Source organism: Lycium ferocissimum, chromosome 1, assembly GCF_029784015.1.
Source record: "Lycium ferocissimum isolate CSIRO_LF1 chromosome 1, AGI_CSIRO_Lferr_CH_V1, whole genome shotgun sequence".
Lineage (NCBI taxonomy): Eukaryota > Viridiplantae > Streptophyta > Magnoliopsida > Solanales > Solanaceae > Lycium > Lycium ferocissimum.
In genome coordinates, this window is record NC_081342.1 from 11,268,342 (window position 1) to 11,283,906 (window position 15,565).

Consider the following 15,565-nt stretch of genomic DNA (forward strand, 5'->3'; position numbering starts at 1 on the left):
AATTTAAATAAACTTTTTTTTATTCATTGTTTTGTGTTAGTCGTAAGGTGATAAATGAGCCAAATAGATAAATAAAGGTGTATTTTCAGTAAAATAGGTGGAATGAAGGGTATATTTAGACCTTTTCATTAGTTTCAAGGGATTTTTTGTCCCTTTTCTTCGTTTATATGCGTGAATACTCTTTTCGTATCATTTTTCATTTACACGCTCTTTAAAAAATGTGAGCTATTGCAGATTTTAAATATTTTACGCTCTTAACATATTTCATGTAATCTTTTCTTAATAAATATTTACTTCATCAATGGTGAGAATCTTTTAAATGTTGCTAATTAATACAAGAGTAATATGAAGGAAAAGTTATTTAATTTTGTTTTGATTAAATAAAATGATAAATATTATGAGATAAGTAATTTTAGTAAAGACATAAATATTTTGAGTGGGAATATTAAAACCGATATTATTGAAAGGCGTGCCGTTGCTAAAAGTAGCCCATAAAATGGTCTTTTTGACATTTGGGATTCGATTAGTTGCACTTGTATTCATTCAACTTCCCAACTTGTTGTAGGCTACAAAAAGTAATATATCAGCGCTGCAGACTCAACATCAACATTTCCATCAGGCGCCTCATTGACTGCTGGTTTGTTTTCTCTACACTTTCTTTTTTTTGCGGGTCAAATTTAATACTGTATGATAAGACTTATTTGAATCTCGAAATCTGAAAGTAGAGTAACTTAACATTTATTGGAAGTTCTGTCTATCTGTATTGATCTCATTTTTTTTTCTGTAATCAGAAGTGTATAGAGATATGGCGATGTTTATAGCGGCCCGTCGATTATCAGGTGGATCAGCTTTATCAGATTCATTGCGTTGTTGGAGATTTTTCTCAACATCTTTCAGGGAAGAAAGAGATACATTTGGTCCTATTCTCGTTCCTCAGGACAAGTTCGTGTTTTGCCTTCTCTCTTTTATTTTCCTTTATTCACTCATTTGTTTTATTGGCTTTACCCTTTTCACATGTTTAATATTTTGCCTGAACTATTTTTCCATGTACTTGTCTTGTTAAAAGTGAAACTTTGGAAAGTATGAAACTGAATATAGGAGGAGGATTATACTAGGTTGACGTCTTTTATCTTATATTACTCCATTTGTTCCGATTTATGTGATACAGTTCGGATTTCGAGAGTCAAACCAAAAAACCTTTGACCAGGATTTATTCATATGCCCTTTAAATATTTTAAATTGTTAATTATTGTAACTTATAGTACTTTTTATGCAGTTTCTGAATATGTAAATTATTTTTCAAAAAATTTAAAGATTGTATGTCCGAATTCACGGTAAAAAATTTGACTCTCGAAATTCGAACTGGATCACGTAAATTGGGACAGAGGGAGTAGTATGTTGATGTTAGCAGAGGCGGATATAGGATTTGAAGTTTATGGGTTCCTACAACAACCTAAAATTAATAGACAACTTAATAACTGGGTTCACAATCAAATATTTGACTGATATTTAATGAATTTTTTAATATATATATATAGAGAGAGGGTATGGGCAAAAGCTAATGGTTTAATGTGCACCCGTAGTTTTCATGCTTACATCCGCCCCTGAATGTTAGTATAATAGATAATCAGATCATGAAGAATCTTGTAATGAACCACAAATGATTCATATAGCCGTGCCAATTAATTTAGGATTGAGCCATTGAGGTACAAGTGATCGAATGATTGGTTGTGCTTTAAAGTCCTCCAGGATTTTATGCTATTGTAAGGTTTTGTGCGTGTTTAGAAAAAGAAAGTAGGTTGTGGAAGAGATGAGCCATAGCTATTTCTCTCTCTCTCTCTCTCTCTCTCTCTCTCTCTCTCTCTCTCTCTTGTGATAATGGTGGTGTGCGGTCAGCTTGGACACACCTTGACTAATATACTGTACTTGCTACATCCACTAGCACAGACACCGGGTAATTTTGTCTTACAAGACTTAGACAAATGGGAAAGAAATCACCTAACTTTTGTTTGTTCTGTTGGCACTTAAACTCTGGTAGGCAACAAGCCATAACTATTTCGTCTAACAAGAAGATTTATGTGCTAATGGATTTGACTGCACATTGCATTTTCTTTTGCCTTATGGACGTGTTTCGCTTTTGTTCTCTGCTTTATCTGTCTTAGACAATCAGCTGGCTTTGTCATAGATATGATCAGAAGTGTTCTGATTCTCTCCTTAACTAACTAAATGCCAGTCAAGCGAGCATCAGAATGCTTCAGTACAGAACAATGAGAGATTTCTGAACTGACAATTCAACAACTATGCTAGGGTATAAGCTAAGCATAGCTTTTCCTTTGATCAACAAGGGCGTATATGATAGCTAATCCAAAATTGTCATACTAAATTCACTATTGAAAGGTAGATCTTTAATTTTTCTTGGGTAGCTCAATATAACTCGGATTCATCCGTGGTGATTAGAGTTTGCAGCTCCCTTTCATCCATAGTGACCTTTAATCAGTTAAGTATAACATTCGTGTTCTTGCAATCCATCCATCTAACTTGTTGTCTCTAGAATTTTGTGCTACCTCACTAATCAAGAATGTTAACAGAAAGGGACATATTTAATTTGTGTATCCTCATTTTGGCATAACAATGTTTCAAGTCATTGCTTCAATGGCTTGTGCAATTATTCTTCTTGTTTTGGGGTGACAGCGGCACCCAATATCTTTATGATTTCTCTATTAGGCAAACGTGGAGTACAATGACCTATTAAAAGTTGTTGAGTTTGTTTCTTTCTTTGGAAATTTGATACTGAAGGCAGCAATTTCCTTTTTGTTGAGTAGACTTGTTTTGCAATGGATGCCATTAAATTTTGTATCTTACATAATGGAGTTCATTGTTTTTTTGGGGGGGGGGGGAGTGGGAAGTACCTAGGGTGCAGCACGTGTCTCTTTTAGTTCAAAGGGTTCTTTTCTCTGCTCAATCTGTGCATTTGACATTGATGAGCTAGAGACTTAGTAGTAGGAGTGAAATTTCACTTGGGTCTTGAAATGCTTTTCAAAGTTACCATATCTGAGTTTCCTTCTAATTGTACCTTTTTCGCCTTATTTTCTGTCTTTTTTGTATCTCCTTCAGATTATGGGGGGCACAAACTCAAAGATCATTACAGAATTTTGAAATTGGGGGTGATCGTGAAAGAATGCCTGAGCCAATCATACGTGCATTTGGTATTCTTAAAAAATGTGCTGCCAAGGTTGGTTAATCTGTAATGTTGTTCCCGTCTTAGTCTGTTGACAACTTCTTCTTTATCTTTTACATTTTATCAATTTTTTGGTATAGTTAGCTTTAAGCAGGTGGTAATGCTTGACAGCAGTTGTTTTGGTCTTATTTTAAATGTGTAGTTATGATATTGCAGGTGAACATGGACTATGGCCTTGACCAATCTATCGGAAAAGCGATAATGCAAGCTGCTGAAGAGGTTGCAGAAGGAAAATTGAATGACCATTTTCCTTTGGTGGTTTGGCAGACTGGTAGTGGTACCCAAAGTAACATGAATGCTAACGAGGTAATCAGAAGTTTATGAACTTCAGGTCCTTTGAGGGCCTGTTCTAGGCTTGAGCCTTATTAACTGCTTCAAGCAGGTCGAGGAATAATCTTAATGCTTAAAGTCCATTCAAAGGAATAGTGAATCTTTGTTTTATGAAAAAATCCTGATGCTCTCATTTAAATCCTCATGCTCTAATTTAAGTTATTGCTTTCTCTGTGATTGAGCATGTCTTCTCCTCCTCTAGAACTTCTCGTCTTGATGTTTTTTTCTTTTTTTACGGTGGTGCTCAGCGAGCTTACGCACACCTCGACCATTCCACCGGGTACCTGTTACCTCCCACCAACACAAGTACCGGTCAGTCTACCCCCAAGATTAGGCAAATGGGAAAAGATCTCCTAGTGTATTTTGCCTCTACTTGAATTTGAACCTGAGATCTAATGGTTCTAATGGTTTCCTGCCACTTCATTGACCACTAAGCGACATCCGTGGGTGCTACTTCTCATCTTGCTGTTGCTGACTTATTCTTCTTAAAGAAAAATTATTATCACTTCGATATGGCCAAACTACAAACAATCTCTTGTACTATGACTCATTTGCAAATATTTCCACGATAAACTTGTCCCCTAACTCCTATAACAAAAAACTTGTGGCCTTACACTTCTAATTGAGCATAAACAGTCATCTGGGAAAAAAAATTCACATATGTTCTTTATTGCTCTACAAGAGGCAAGAAAATCTAAACTAAATTGATATTGGCGAAAGGGTAAGGAATGTTGTAATGTTGTCTGCCCTCACTTTGATTGTTTTGTTCCATCCTCTATGGAGTTCTCTGCATTTGAAACCAATCACAATGTTCTTATTTTCGATGTTATTTGGTTTCAATAGTTCCAAATTTGACTGTGAAGCTTGAGAGATAGAGCAGATAGGAATTGGGCTTTATTAAGGGAAGGAAGGTTGCACATTGAGATGGGTACAGAGACTCGGGTGGTTTTTGCTCAGATTTTTTGTATATGCAATTTCCTTGGGTGACTTCTATATATTGCTTCTCTTATCAAAAAGGTCATTTTATTTGTGGGTATTACATTATGCCAATCTTCTTTCTTGGTTAAGTATGCTACGTAATTAAACAATGAATTGGGTAATGCCAGGGATACTATTGGTGTTGGTTACAAAACAATGTGGGTTGCATACCTAAACCTAAGATTTCAACCCGTATTTCCAAATTTAATACTGTGAATCAAATGTCTGAGCTCATTCCAAAGAATACATGATGTATTGGCATACACCAGATTATTGAATTTGAAAAGTGTTCCTGGATCTACTGGGAAGAATAGTGTTCCTCGATCTTGATTTAAATGACATGTTGTTAAGTGTTCCGTATTGGTTGAGGGAATAGATTGTTGCTTCCTTGTATGATCTCGGTCAATTCTTAAGCTAGCTTTTGGGGTTACGCTCAAAGTCCATTTTTCTTTCCATGGTATCGGTGCTAGACCCATCCCTATTCTTTTTCTTGGTTACTCAGTATAAGCTCCCATAGTCCCATATTATATTGTCCACGCACCACATGTGTAGACTTGGGCATGCGGAGTGCCGGGTGTCCCACATTAGTTGAATGGACGAACTATTATCTCCTTGTATGGTATTGCGCAATCCTCATCTCATGAATTAACTTTTGGGGTTGAGTTCCCAAGGTCCAGTTTCTTATCAGTATCAAGTGCCAGTAATTTGCATGCTAGAAACGTGAGTATTTTGTCTTCCACAATATTGGAATTATTGGTGCCTTTATCTCCAGTTAATATATTTCGATTATTTCCTACTTCCTAGTTCCTACCGTCATCAATCTGTTGGACCTTGACTGTTCTTGTTGCCTTTTTCATTTCACTAAATCCCTATCCAATGACCCAATATATGTCGATTTTGAATATTTGGGTATGTGCCATTGGGAATGGGGATCTACCTTCCTATTTTTGATGGGCTTTGTTACCTGCAACGGAGAAAGTTAATCACATTCAAGAGTGTTCTGATGCTTAATGCTTTGCGAATGGGATTTTGAGAGATATACCTACTTTGATGGTGCTCAGACAGTTATGTAATTTTACATGAACGTGCATTCTGCCTCTTAAAACTTTCAGTGCATTTACTGGTTAGCTTCTGGTGGTTTAGGGAAGATTTTAATGGTTTACTTCCTTTTTTCGGGTTTCTTTGTGGTTGCACCAGAAAGTACTGCTTTTTTTTAAAAGTTGGCTATCTGCAAGATAATACAACTACAGTGCTTCATCATTGGATTATTTGCAATATATGTTCTCTTTGTTTCTATGGTAGCTAAACTATTTTCGATTATAAATGGCTTGCAAAATTATGTCTTCTGAACATTTCGAGGAAGTTTTGCAACAATTTCATTTTCTTCTTGTCATCATCCTTTTACTGATTGGATAATGGTAAACTATTGATTTGTAATGGACTCATGTATTTTTTCCCCTTGTAATGGTATATTATCTAATATCTTTAGGTTATTGCAAACCGAGCAGCTGAAATACTTGGCCATAAGCGCGGAGACAAACATGTGCATCCAAATGACCATGTAAATAGATCGCAATCTTCAAATGATACATTTCCTACGGTAAGGCTCCTTTTAATGTTACTTTTGTTGCAAGATATGATTCTATTCGTTTTACCAAATTATGCTGACTTCTTAGTGATGGGTATTTTTTCATGTGTAGGTGATGCACATTGCTGCAGCAATGGAGCTAAATAAAAGATTAGTACCAAACTTGAAGCAGTTGCATACTTCACTAGATTCAAAGGTTGACTTTTAAGTTACCTTTCACTCAAATATAGATAATATATGTACGCTATATTTATCCACCCCCTGCCCCCAAAAACTTCTGAAGCACTTTATATAACGTGATGTGGTTTTTGCTTTATGCAATTGTGCTTTCTTGTTGATCTAGATTCTTTGTATTGACTGTATTTAAGGTGAGTGGTTAGCAGCCAATGCAACAATCTTAAGTTGCCATGTTCTCTGTGACTCTCTTGTAGAACATGGTTAATCAAATTACGCTTTACAGGATATATTGGAGTATTGATGCACAATATTGCGATTCTTGCCTATCCGGTCATTAGTGCTCGAAACATAGCAACTTGCCCTTTTCAAAATTGTAGGTGCAAATTGGTGAATTTGGTTGAGCATTATGATGAAGAAGAATAAGAAAAGTCAAAGACGCTAAAAAAAGTGCATTAGATAGGAGCATTATGCTATATCCATTGTCAGTTCCTCTGGAATATTTTATGTTTTTAATTAGATTCTGCTACAATACTATATAACCAAATCAAAAGTGCGGCTCAATCGTTTGGAATACTTTTACAGGACAACAAAGATAAAACAGCAACTTCTTTCTCTTTGTTTAGCACATTAATTATCGTCAAGTCAATGTTTTTTGCCCCAAACTTCAACAAATTCTATGCTTTAGGATCTAACTGTGTCATCGTAGCCTGTTTATCTCAGTTGGCAAACTAATTTGATCTTCAAGACTAATGCTAATATGGCTCATACATTGTTTGACGTAATTTGCTATTTTCATTCAAACCTTGCCTTGGCATCTAGTACAATATATGCTCACACAAAATCTTCTCAGTTTTCATACTTGGTAATATCACTACCAATTCCTTTAGTAACTAGGCCGCTTCACTGTCCAATTACTTTTACCAGTCGGTCGAATTCAAGGACATTATCAAGATTGGGCGAACCCACACACAAGATGCAACGCCTTTGACTCTTGGACAGGAGTTTAGTGGCTATGCAACTCAAGTAAGCTCTATTGACATTCAGCATTTAAATGCTAAAGTTGTAACTATTCCCTTAAAGGGTTCTTTGCTGTTGTAGGTGAAATATGGAATCGATAGAGTATTATGTACCCTTCCACGCATGTATCAGGTTCTTTCATAACCCTTTAATTTCCTTATTCCTCCTTTTGCGCTGTTTTAACTGATAACAGCTTCATTGAGCAGCTCGCGCAAGGAGGCACAGCAGTGGGGACAGGATTGAATACAAAGAAAGGGTAAGTGTTCCATTAAGGTTGGATTAATGGTCAATTTCAGCCATGAGCCAACCAATCCTCCACTATTGGTGTGTGAAAGTAGGGGGAACATTGTAGCTGCCCAATCCCTTGATTTTGTTTTTCTCTTGCTGTTTCACCCTTTCACATGTCCTATTTCAGCCATGCCGTATGTTTTGAATTGTGGTTATATTATGTTGAATCTCCATAGGTTTGACATAAAGATCGCTGCAGCAGTTGCAGAGGAAACAAATTTGCCATTTGTAACAGCTGAAAACAAGTTTGAAGCATTGGTAATATCCTGATTCTTGAGTGTATTGCTTGTGAATTGAAGATTGTGGTTGCTTGCTCATTGTTTTTAATAGAACGCGAGGAGAATCACAACAAGTATTTAGTTTTTGAAGATTCTGGCATTGACAGGCTGCTCATGATGCATTTGCTGAAACTAGCGGAGCCTTAAATACGGTGGCTGCTTCCCTTATGAAGATTGGGAATGATATACGCTTCTTGGGAAGGTATGCTTTTCATATGTATTATTTCCTCGGTAGGTGGCTATCTTTTGAGGATTTTCAGAGCTTCGAAGGACGTGTGTTCCACCAGTTATATGATTTTATCGACTTCTTTTCATTTGGTAAATTCACATTCTTTCTTACTCAGTGGTCCCCGCTGTGGTCTTGGCGAGCTCATTCTTCCTGAAAATGAACCTGGAAGCAGTATAATGCCTGTAACTTCATTTCCTTTAAATCTGTTTGAAAGAATATGTATGCATCCTCTGGTCATGTTTATCCCTTTCTTTCCAATATTAACATAAATGAATTCCATTGCAGGGCAAGGTAAATCCTACGCAGTGTGAGGCTCTCACCATGGTCTGTGCTCAGGTAACATTTCTGTCCAATGGATGATGTAATCAAATGTCTTGAAGCTTTAGTTTGACTTCGAGTTACAGCGTGTTGAGTTCCAACTTCCAAGACATTCATTTATATGGCTGGGTTTACTGAGTTCTTTGTTTTTAAGTTTAATGGTTGAACCTCTTTTGAACTGCAGGTTATGGGGAATCATGTGGCTGTTACTGTTGGTGCATCAAATGGCCATTTTGAGTTGAATGTCTTCAAGCCGATGATTGCTAATGCTCTCCTACATGTACGCCCTCTCTTTTATTTTCGTTTTGTGTGAACGCTAAATCAGATTATGGTGTGCATTTTCAAATATAGCTGCAGTAAGAGAGAAGCATGTGGGGTGGAGTAACAACAACAACAACAACAACATACCAAGGGTCTGGGGAGGGTAGAGTGTATGCACCTTGGAGTGAAGTCCAAAATTATTCTCTTCTTGTGACTAATTTGTGGTTTCTGAACCTTTCCTTTCTTTCTATAAATTAAGAGGCATATGTGCTCTTTATCCAAAAAAAATAAAAAATGGAGGCATGTGTGTTCTTATTATTTCAGTACCATTGATGTTTAAATGGACCATATATGCAGTGGCGGAGCCAGGAATTTGCACAAGGGGATTCGAAAGAAATTGCTAGAATGTCACTTGGATTTGAACCTATGTCCTAAAATATTTTTTGGACCCCTTTGTCACTTTACTAAAATTTTTCCTTATGTCAAGGTAACTCAACAATTTGTTATACCAAAAAAGAGCTCCGTTTCTTTCCTATTTAAACAGTATAATTTTTCAACGAAAGACATTCAATTGAACCCCCTTTCTTCAACTTAGCTTCGCCCCTGCATATGTGTGATGATGGAGTCTGAAGAACTCCTTTTTTTGGGGTGAGGGTTTGGTTGGGTCGACAAATGTAATCTGTTGATTGGTGTTACCTGCTGCTGCCTTTTTATTTCCCAAGACTGACAGACCTCTGTGTATTTGTCATGCCAGTCAGTAAGATTGCTAGGCGATGCATCTTCTTCTTTTGAAAAGAATTGTGTGAGGGGTATCCAAGCTAACAGAGAGAGAATTGCTAAATTGTTGCACGAGGTCAGTGTGTTTCTGATAAATTCAAACTTTGGCGTCTTCTACTTTACAAGTTTTAAGCTGTATCTTACTTATTGATCACACTTCTTGCATGACCTTGCAGTCGCTCATGCTCGTCACATGTTTGAACCCTGTAAGTATTTTATCAACGTATTTAGAGTTCATGCTACCTGTAGCAATTTTTACTAGTACTGCTTTTCCGCATAATTAGGTCTGAACTGACAAGAATGTTTTGAAACTGGAGAAAATTGACTGATTGCGGATATATGTGCTGTCTATTTCAGAAAATTGGTTATGATAATGCTGCTGCGGCCGCCAAGAAAGCCCACAAGGAGGGTACCAGTTTGAAGGTAACGATATCTATCAGATAGATGTCTTTATGAGATCATTTTCTTTTAATGCTAAACAATTGTCGTATACTTGAATCTGCAGGATGCTGCTCTCAGTTTAGGAGTCCTCAACAGTGAAGAGTTTGATCAACTTGTAGTTCCTGAGAAAATGATTGGTCCAACTGACTGATCAGCTTCAGTGGTTCTTTGAAATGGGAGAGACCATGGCTGTGGGTGCATCAAACTACCTTCTTCTGACCATCAAATTCGACGAAAGAAATAAATATTTGACACAATTCTTGAGGTTTTCTAGTTCCTTGCAATCTATCAGCAGTTGACTGTGGGAATGCCTCCATTTTTGTAATGAGACCCTGAGCCAAGTAAATAATGAACTGAATTATTTTGATGAGGTTGGGCCATGAATAATGACTTAATGAGGGAGAAAAATATCTTCTGGGAAATGGAAACTTTGCTCATTGTAATGCAGGTTGGAGTTTTTCAACTATAAGGATGTGAACCTATCAAACTATGCTAACCTTGTTATACAGTTAATAAGATACAAATGAGAGTTGAACTGTTTGGTTGAATCTACAAAATATTGGAGTTGAAAAAAACTCGAATAGCAGTCCAATTTGTCACTTACAATTTAGATTCCTTGTAAATGATGATTAAAAAAGTGAGTTTTGAGAACTTATGAATAAATCCTCCTTTTAAAAATCCAGTGTTTCTATCGAAATGGGCGTAAAATTTGACTACGATCAAGCCAACTTTAGAGTTGCATCTACTAAAACTAAATTTGAGTACAGGATTAATTTCACCAACAGTTATCAAGCATAGAGTCTATTATAACAAAGTCATAAAATTAAATTTGCGACCAAAAAATATACCAATTATCCCTACATTTTGTTTAAGATGAAAATAGTAGTAAATCCATTAACTCGACACGGAAAATTAGAACTGAGTTGACACATTTGTAACTTAATCACGGTACATTAGTATAGTTCAATAAAAACTGAAAGACATAAGGTTTTTACCTTATACTCCTATAAGATATAACCAAAATGAACATGTCATTTTATTCTTGATCGTGGACAAATTTTAACACACTGAAAGTCACTTGTCCTTTCTTTTTAGGGTCAAACGGTATCGGAGTTAGGCAAGCAAGGGCTTCATCCAATCTTTTTTAAATCAAACTACACTATGTAAATAAAGTTACAATTATTTTATTATATACTTATAGCAGATTTTGAATTCTCTTAATTTTTTTATTTTTTTTATTTTTATTTTTATTTTGAATTATTTAGTGAAAATTCGGACCATCAAAGTCAATTGTCTTTCATTCTCTAAAAATGTAGTCATAGCATACCTTTGACCACGTGGCTCGAGACAGTACAGTAACAAGTAAGAACTATGCGGCTGGAAAATGTATAAAGTTGGAAGTCGTAGGTTCTGTGTACTTGAGAAATCGCTTTCAGTGCATGTGATGTTGATATATGGGTGAATGAACCTCATTTATCCCATTTGTGATTGATTCCTCTGACACCCCATGGTCACTTGACCCACTTGTCTACAATGTGTTTGGTGTTTTTTTTTGTAGGCTGAAGTCTGACATTAATTTATATTATTTATATACTAATGGATTTGGTTAGGGTCTTGGAGAGATTAGAAAAAATAATGTTAGCATAAAATACTGCATATACTATTTGGCTGGAGGGATTAAAAAAATGTTAATGTAACTAATACAATCAGAGGTGGATCCAAAATTTAAAATTTATGGGCTCCTAAAACGATCTCAAATTAATATACAACAATAATTGGCTTCATATAGTCAAATTTAGTAGATTTCAGAATACATACACAAGGTCTAGACAAAACTACTAAGTTCCCGTGAACCGATATATCGTATGGTCTGTTGTTGAATACATACAATGTTCGATCGACAGTATTAGATACTACTGATCATATTGAGTTATGCTGAAATTATATGCATTATGTTATGCAAGACAAAATCATCAATATATAATAGAAAATTTAAAGCGTTGATGCGCTCACTGAACTGTCACATTTATTTTTTATTTAGGCCAACCGAGACGTTGACCATCCGAACATCTCGAACATAAGCTAAACTGTGCCATTTAAACACATCGTGCCTGCTTGGCACATGCGTGCAGTACACTGCTTTAAACAGAGCGTGAGAGACCAATTTTTTTCTTTTTTTAAATTTTTAATCATTAAAAATTAATTTTAAGAAAAACTCTATTTTAAAATCTATTTAAACAATTACAAAAAAAAAAAACTGAAAAACCCAACCCATCCTCTTCGATAGCCCACTTCGCCGCCGCCGCTGCCTCCGCCACCGCCACCTCCGCCGCTGCCTCCGCCACCGCCACCTCCGCCGCCGCTCCACTTCAAAATCTATTTAAACAAATCTCCGACAAAAAACGACACCTTTTTTTAATTATTTAAATAGATTTTGAATGGCAAGAATAGGTTTTCATCCGGAGAGGATGGGTTGGGTTTTTCAGATTTTTTTTTTAATTATTTAAATAGATTTTAAAATTAATTTTAAGAAAAATTAATTTTTTTTGGTTGACATGGCTTAATTTTATTGGTCTGTTTTTCCATGTCACAGCAAGTGTAGCTCACGCACCACACTTGATCCGATCGTGTTCAAATGGCATAGTTTAGCTTGTGTTCGAGGGTTTCGTCTCGGTTGGGTTCAATTTAAAAAAAATCGTGACAAAGGGATGGGTTGGGTTTTTTCTATTTTTTTTTTAATTATTTTAAAATGAAAAACTCTAGTTATATTTAATTATAGGATTTAATGGATTGAAATGAGAGTAATGACAAAATTGAAGATTAATTTTTGGGTATGGAGCTATTTTAAAATCATTTAAGCCGGTATATTTAAGGCCAACATATGTTTGTTACATAATACAGGTCTAAACTTTTTCCTCCTAATTAAGGTCTATTTTCCCTAAAGTCACTACAACAGTTTTCTATTCTTAATTAATAGAGCATGAGAATTCTTCTATTATTTAAGATGTAATGAAGATGGTTGCATCAATATTACCACTTTCAATTCGGTCATCAAACTAAATTCTTGCATATCATACAGTGTTATTGTATTCTTTTGTTGTTCCAATAATTTAAGAGAGTGATATTATTTATTTTCTGTTGTTTGTAAAATCGAAATTGTCACGCCCCAAATCATGTTCTGGCGAAACATCGGTGCCTTACCGCATGTGACCGAGCGAACCACATGGCTTGCCGAATCATCAGGCATAACATGAGCGGAATATAATGTGAATGCATGATGAGGCAATAAGTCATAATACTTAATCAAAATACTTGTTTAAACATGAATGAAAAATCGGCTATACGACTCCGAAAATCGCCATAACATAATCGACTTGTCTAGTCCATGAAACCTGCTAACATAAGACGAAACATACTCTCATTTTATTTACCCTATATAATATAGCTAATCATTAAATAAAGAGTTGACTAACCCCGAATGAGATGGGGTTCAGGCCGATACGAATGCTATCCTGATGCGTCGTCCCCGTAACCGCAATCGTGAAATGCAGCCCCAGGCAATCGTTTGTAAAGCCAAAAAGAATATGGGACATATAACATGATATACGAGAAGCGAAACTCTATTTATCTATAATATTTGTAAAAATTGTTAAATTTGGCCTTTTCTCTAATTTTAAAAATTTAATAATATGAAAAACTCATCCGCAATACGAGTGGATTAATCCTATCTTAATTATAGGATTTAATGGATTGAAATGAAAGTAATGACAAAAACATTGAATGGTTTCTGCATGATAATTGACGTGTTGGGTATGGAGCTATTTTAAAAATCACTCATTTAAGCCCATGGAATGAGATATATTTAAGGCCAGCATATGTTTGTTACATAATAAAGGTCTAAACTGGACTAGGGTTTCCTCCTAATTTTAGTAGAGAATCATAATTTAATTATGAGGCCGTTTTCCCACACGCTTTCTTTGCTCCAAACTTGAATTAAAGATTTTCCCTAATAAAGTCACTACATGGGTTTTCTTGAAAACCCTAGTTTAGGACAGTTTCTTGCTTAGATTATTAATTAATAGAGCATTGACTTACCTTGATGTTTTGGATTCTTCTATTATTTAAGATGTAATGAAGATGATTGCATCAATATACCACTTTCACCATATCGGTCATCAAAGTTTCATAAATTCTTGCATATCATAGAGTGTTATTGTATTGTACAAATGTCCTCTTTTTGTTACAAATGTCCCATTTACCGTTGTTTTCAATAATTTAAGAGAGTGATATTATTTATTTTCTGTTGTTTGTAAAACTGAAATAATGTGATATCACCTTTATACTAGATTCATACATTATACTAATTTTTGTTACGAAATAATGTGATTTCACTGTTATCTTTTTGAGTGACTTTAAGCTCAATATTTTAACAACATGAAGATATAATCAATTTTACTTTTTGCTTCCATTTAGATCACTCAACAACCGGGGGCGATTTTAGGCCCTATTTTTGGAGCACGTGAACACATGGTTTCGCCGTAAAATTAGATATTTTATGTATATATTTTCTAAAATTAGTATAATACTACCTACTGGAACACATACTACAAAAGACTAAATGGTGCACTTGGTTGAAAGTTGAGTTATTTACCTAGGGGACTAGGGATCAATTCCCCCTTAATATATATATATATATAGTTTAGTAGTGAACCCATGCTCTAGAAATCCTAGATTCGCCTCTTCCAACAACATTAACAACTTTCTAATGATGTTTAGTGTTTGAAGGAGAGGATGCCAACTGCATAAATCTAAAGGATTATACAACTTGGAGAGAAGATCCATCTAATATTTGTGTAGATGGTGTATATACCCTCTTCAAAAACTGTGGGGAAGAGCATATGATGCATGGAAAGAAATTTTATCGACACCAGTAAGTTCTTTATATTTAAGTTCTTTATATTGCTTATCGTCAGGGAGAGCACTTTTGGTTGTGACACACAAATCAATTTTACGAGCATTGATCTGTACATCTCTTGGACTAGGACCAAAACGGTATGTCATAGTATTTCAAAGCATACTTTATCCCCAAAATATTTTATTAGATTAACCTAAAGATATTTCAGGAACAAACTCAAAAGCCTGGGAACTTATGATACAATTAAATATGTTTCAGTTTCTTCTACCCTTTATCCAAATAAATATTATGTATCTAGTAAATGTTACGACACTGATGCACTTGAATTTTCAGGCTTATAACTTTGGGGTTCTGCATCACATATGTGATTCGTTGATTATCTGCTATTTTTTAATATTGAAAAATTATAAATCACACATGATTAACTTTTTTAATTTGTTCATTATTTATTCCTTTTTACTTCAGGTTTTGACGAACTATGAATCTAAGCATGATAATTTCGGTGAAACTTTTTTATCTTTCTTTCTTCTTTTTGTTTAAGCTTGACACAATATAAATTAAGTACATATGTTTTGGTCTTAATGTCGATTTTTGTCACATTCACATTATGAATAATATTGTCGGATCTATTGTGAAATAAACTTTATGAAGAGTGTTGAAGCTAACCAAAAATAGGTATTTATGTAGTTTACTCAATTTACGAAATTATATTTTGTATTCAAATATATGA

General features: G+C 35.1%; 1 protein-coding gene across 3 annotated transcripts; it reads left to right on the forward strand.

The window, feature by feature from the left end:
- The first annotated feature begins 484 nt into the window (after nt 1–484).
- Nucleotides 485–10,407, forward strand: LOC132047624 (fumarate hydratase 1, mitochondrial-like). 3 transcript variants are annotated; one of them, XM_059438644.1, is made up of 18 exons: nt 485–637; nt 792–942; nt 3,115–3,232; nt 3,395–3,544; nt 6,036–6,146; nt 6,247–6,330; nt 7,236–7,334; nt 7,410–7,460; nt 7,535–7,584; nt 7,793–7,874; nt 8,002–8,096; nt 8,239–8,305; nt 8,409–8,459; nt 8,626–8,721; nt 9,457–9,555; nt 9,656–9,685; nt 9,837–9,902; nt 9,985–10,407. In XM_059438644.1, the coding sequence occupies exons 2-18, from the start codon at nt 806–808 to the stop codon at nt 10,069–10,071; spliced, it is 1,473 nt and encodes a 490-aa protein (XP_059294627.1). In that variant the 5' UTR covers nt 485–637; nt 792–805; the 3' UTR covers nt 10,072–10,407. The 3 variants fall into 3 exon arrangements, with proteins under 3 accessions (XP_059294627.1, XP_059294633.1, XP_059294639.1); XM_059438650.1 differs by having other exon boundaries at nt 487–637; nt 802–942; XM_059438656.1 differs by having other exon boundaries at nt 503–637; nt 795–942.
- The last annotated feature ends 5,158 nt before the right edge of the window (nt 10,408–15,565 follow it).

Bases quoted from the DNA above. Each gene is read 5' to 3' on its own strand.
- LOC132047624 (XM_059438644.1), top strand. From the start codon at position 806: ATGGCGATGTTTATAGCGGCCCGTCGATTATCAGGTGGATCAGCTTTA. The intron at 3,233-3,394 runs GTTGGTTAATCT...ATGATATTGCAG, and splicing joins TTAAAAAATGTGCTGCCAAG to GTGAACATGGACTATGGCCT. The intron at 8,460-8,625 runs GTAACATTTCTG...TTTGAACTGCAG, and splicing joins TCACCATGGTCTGTGCTCAG to GTTATGGGGAATCATGTGGC.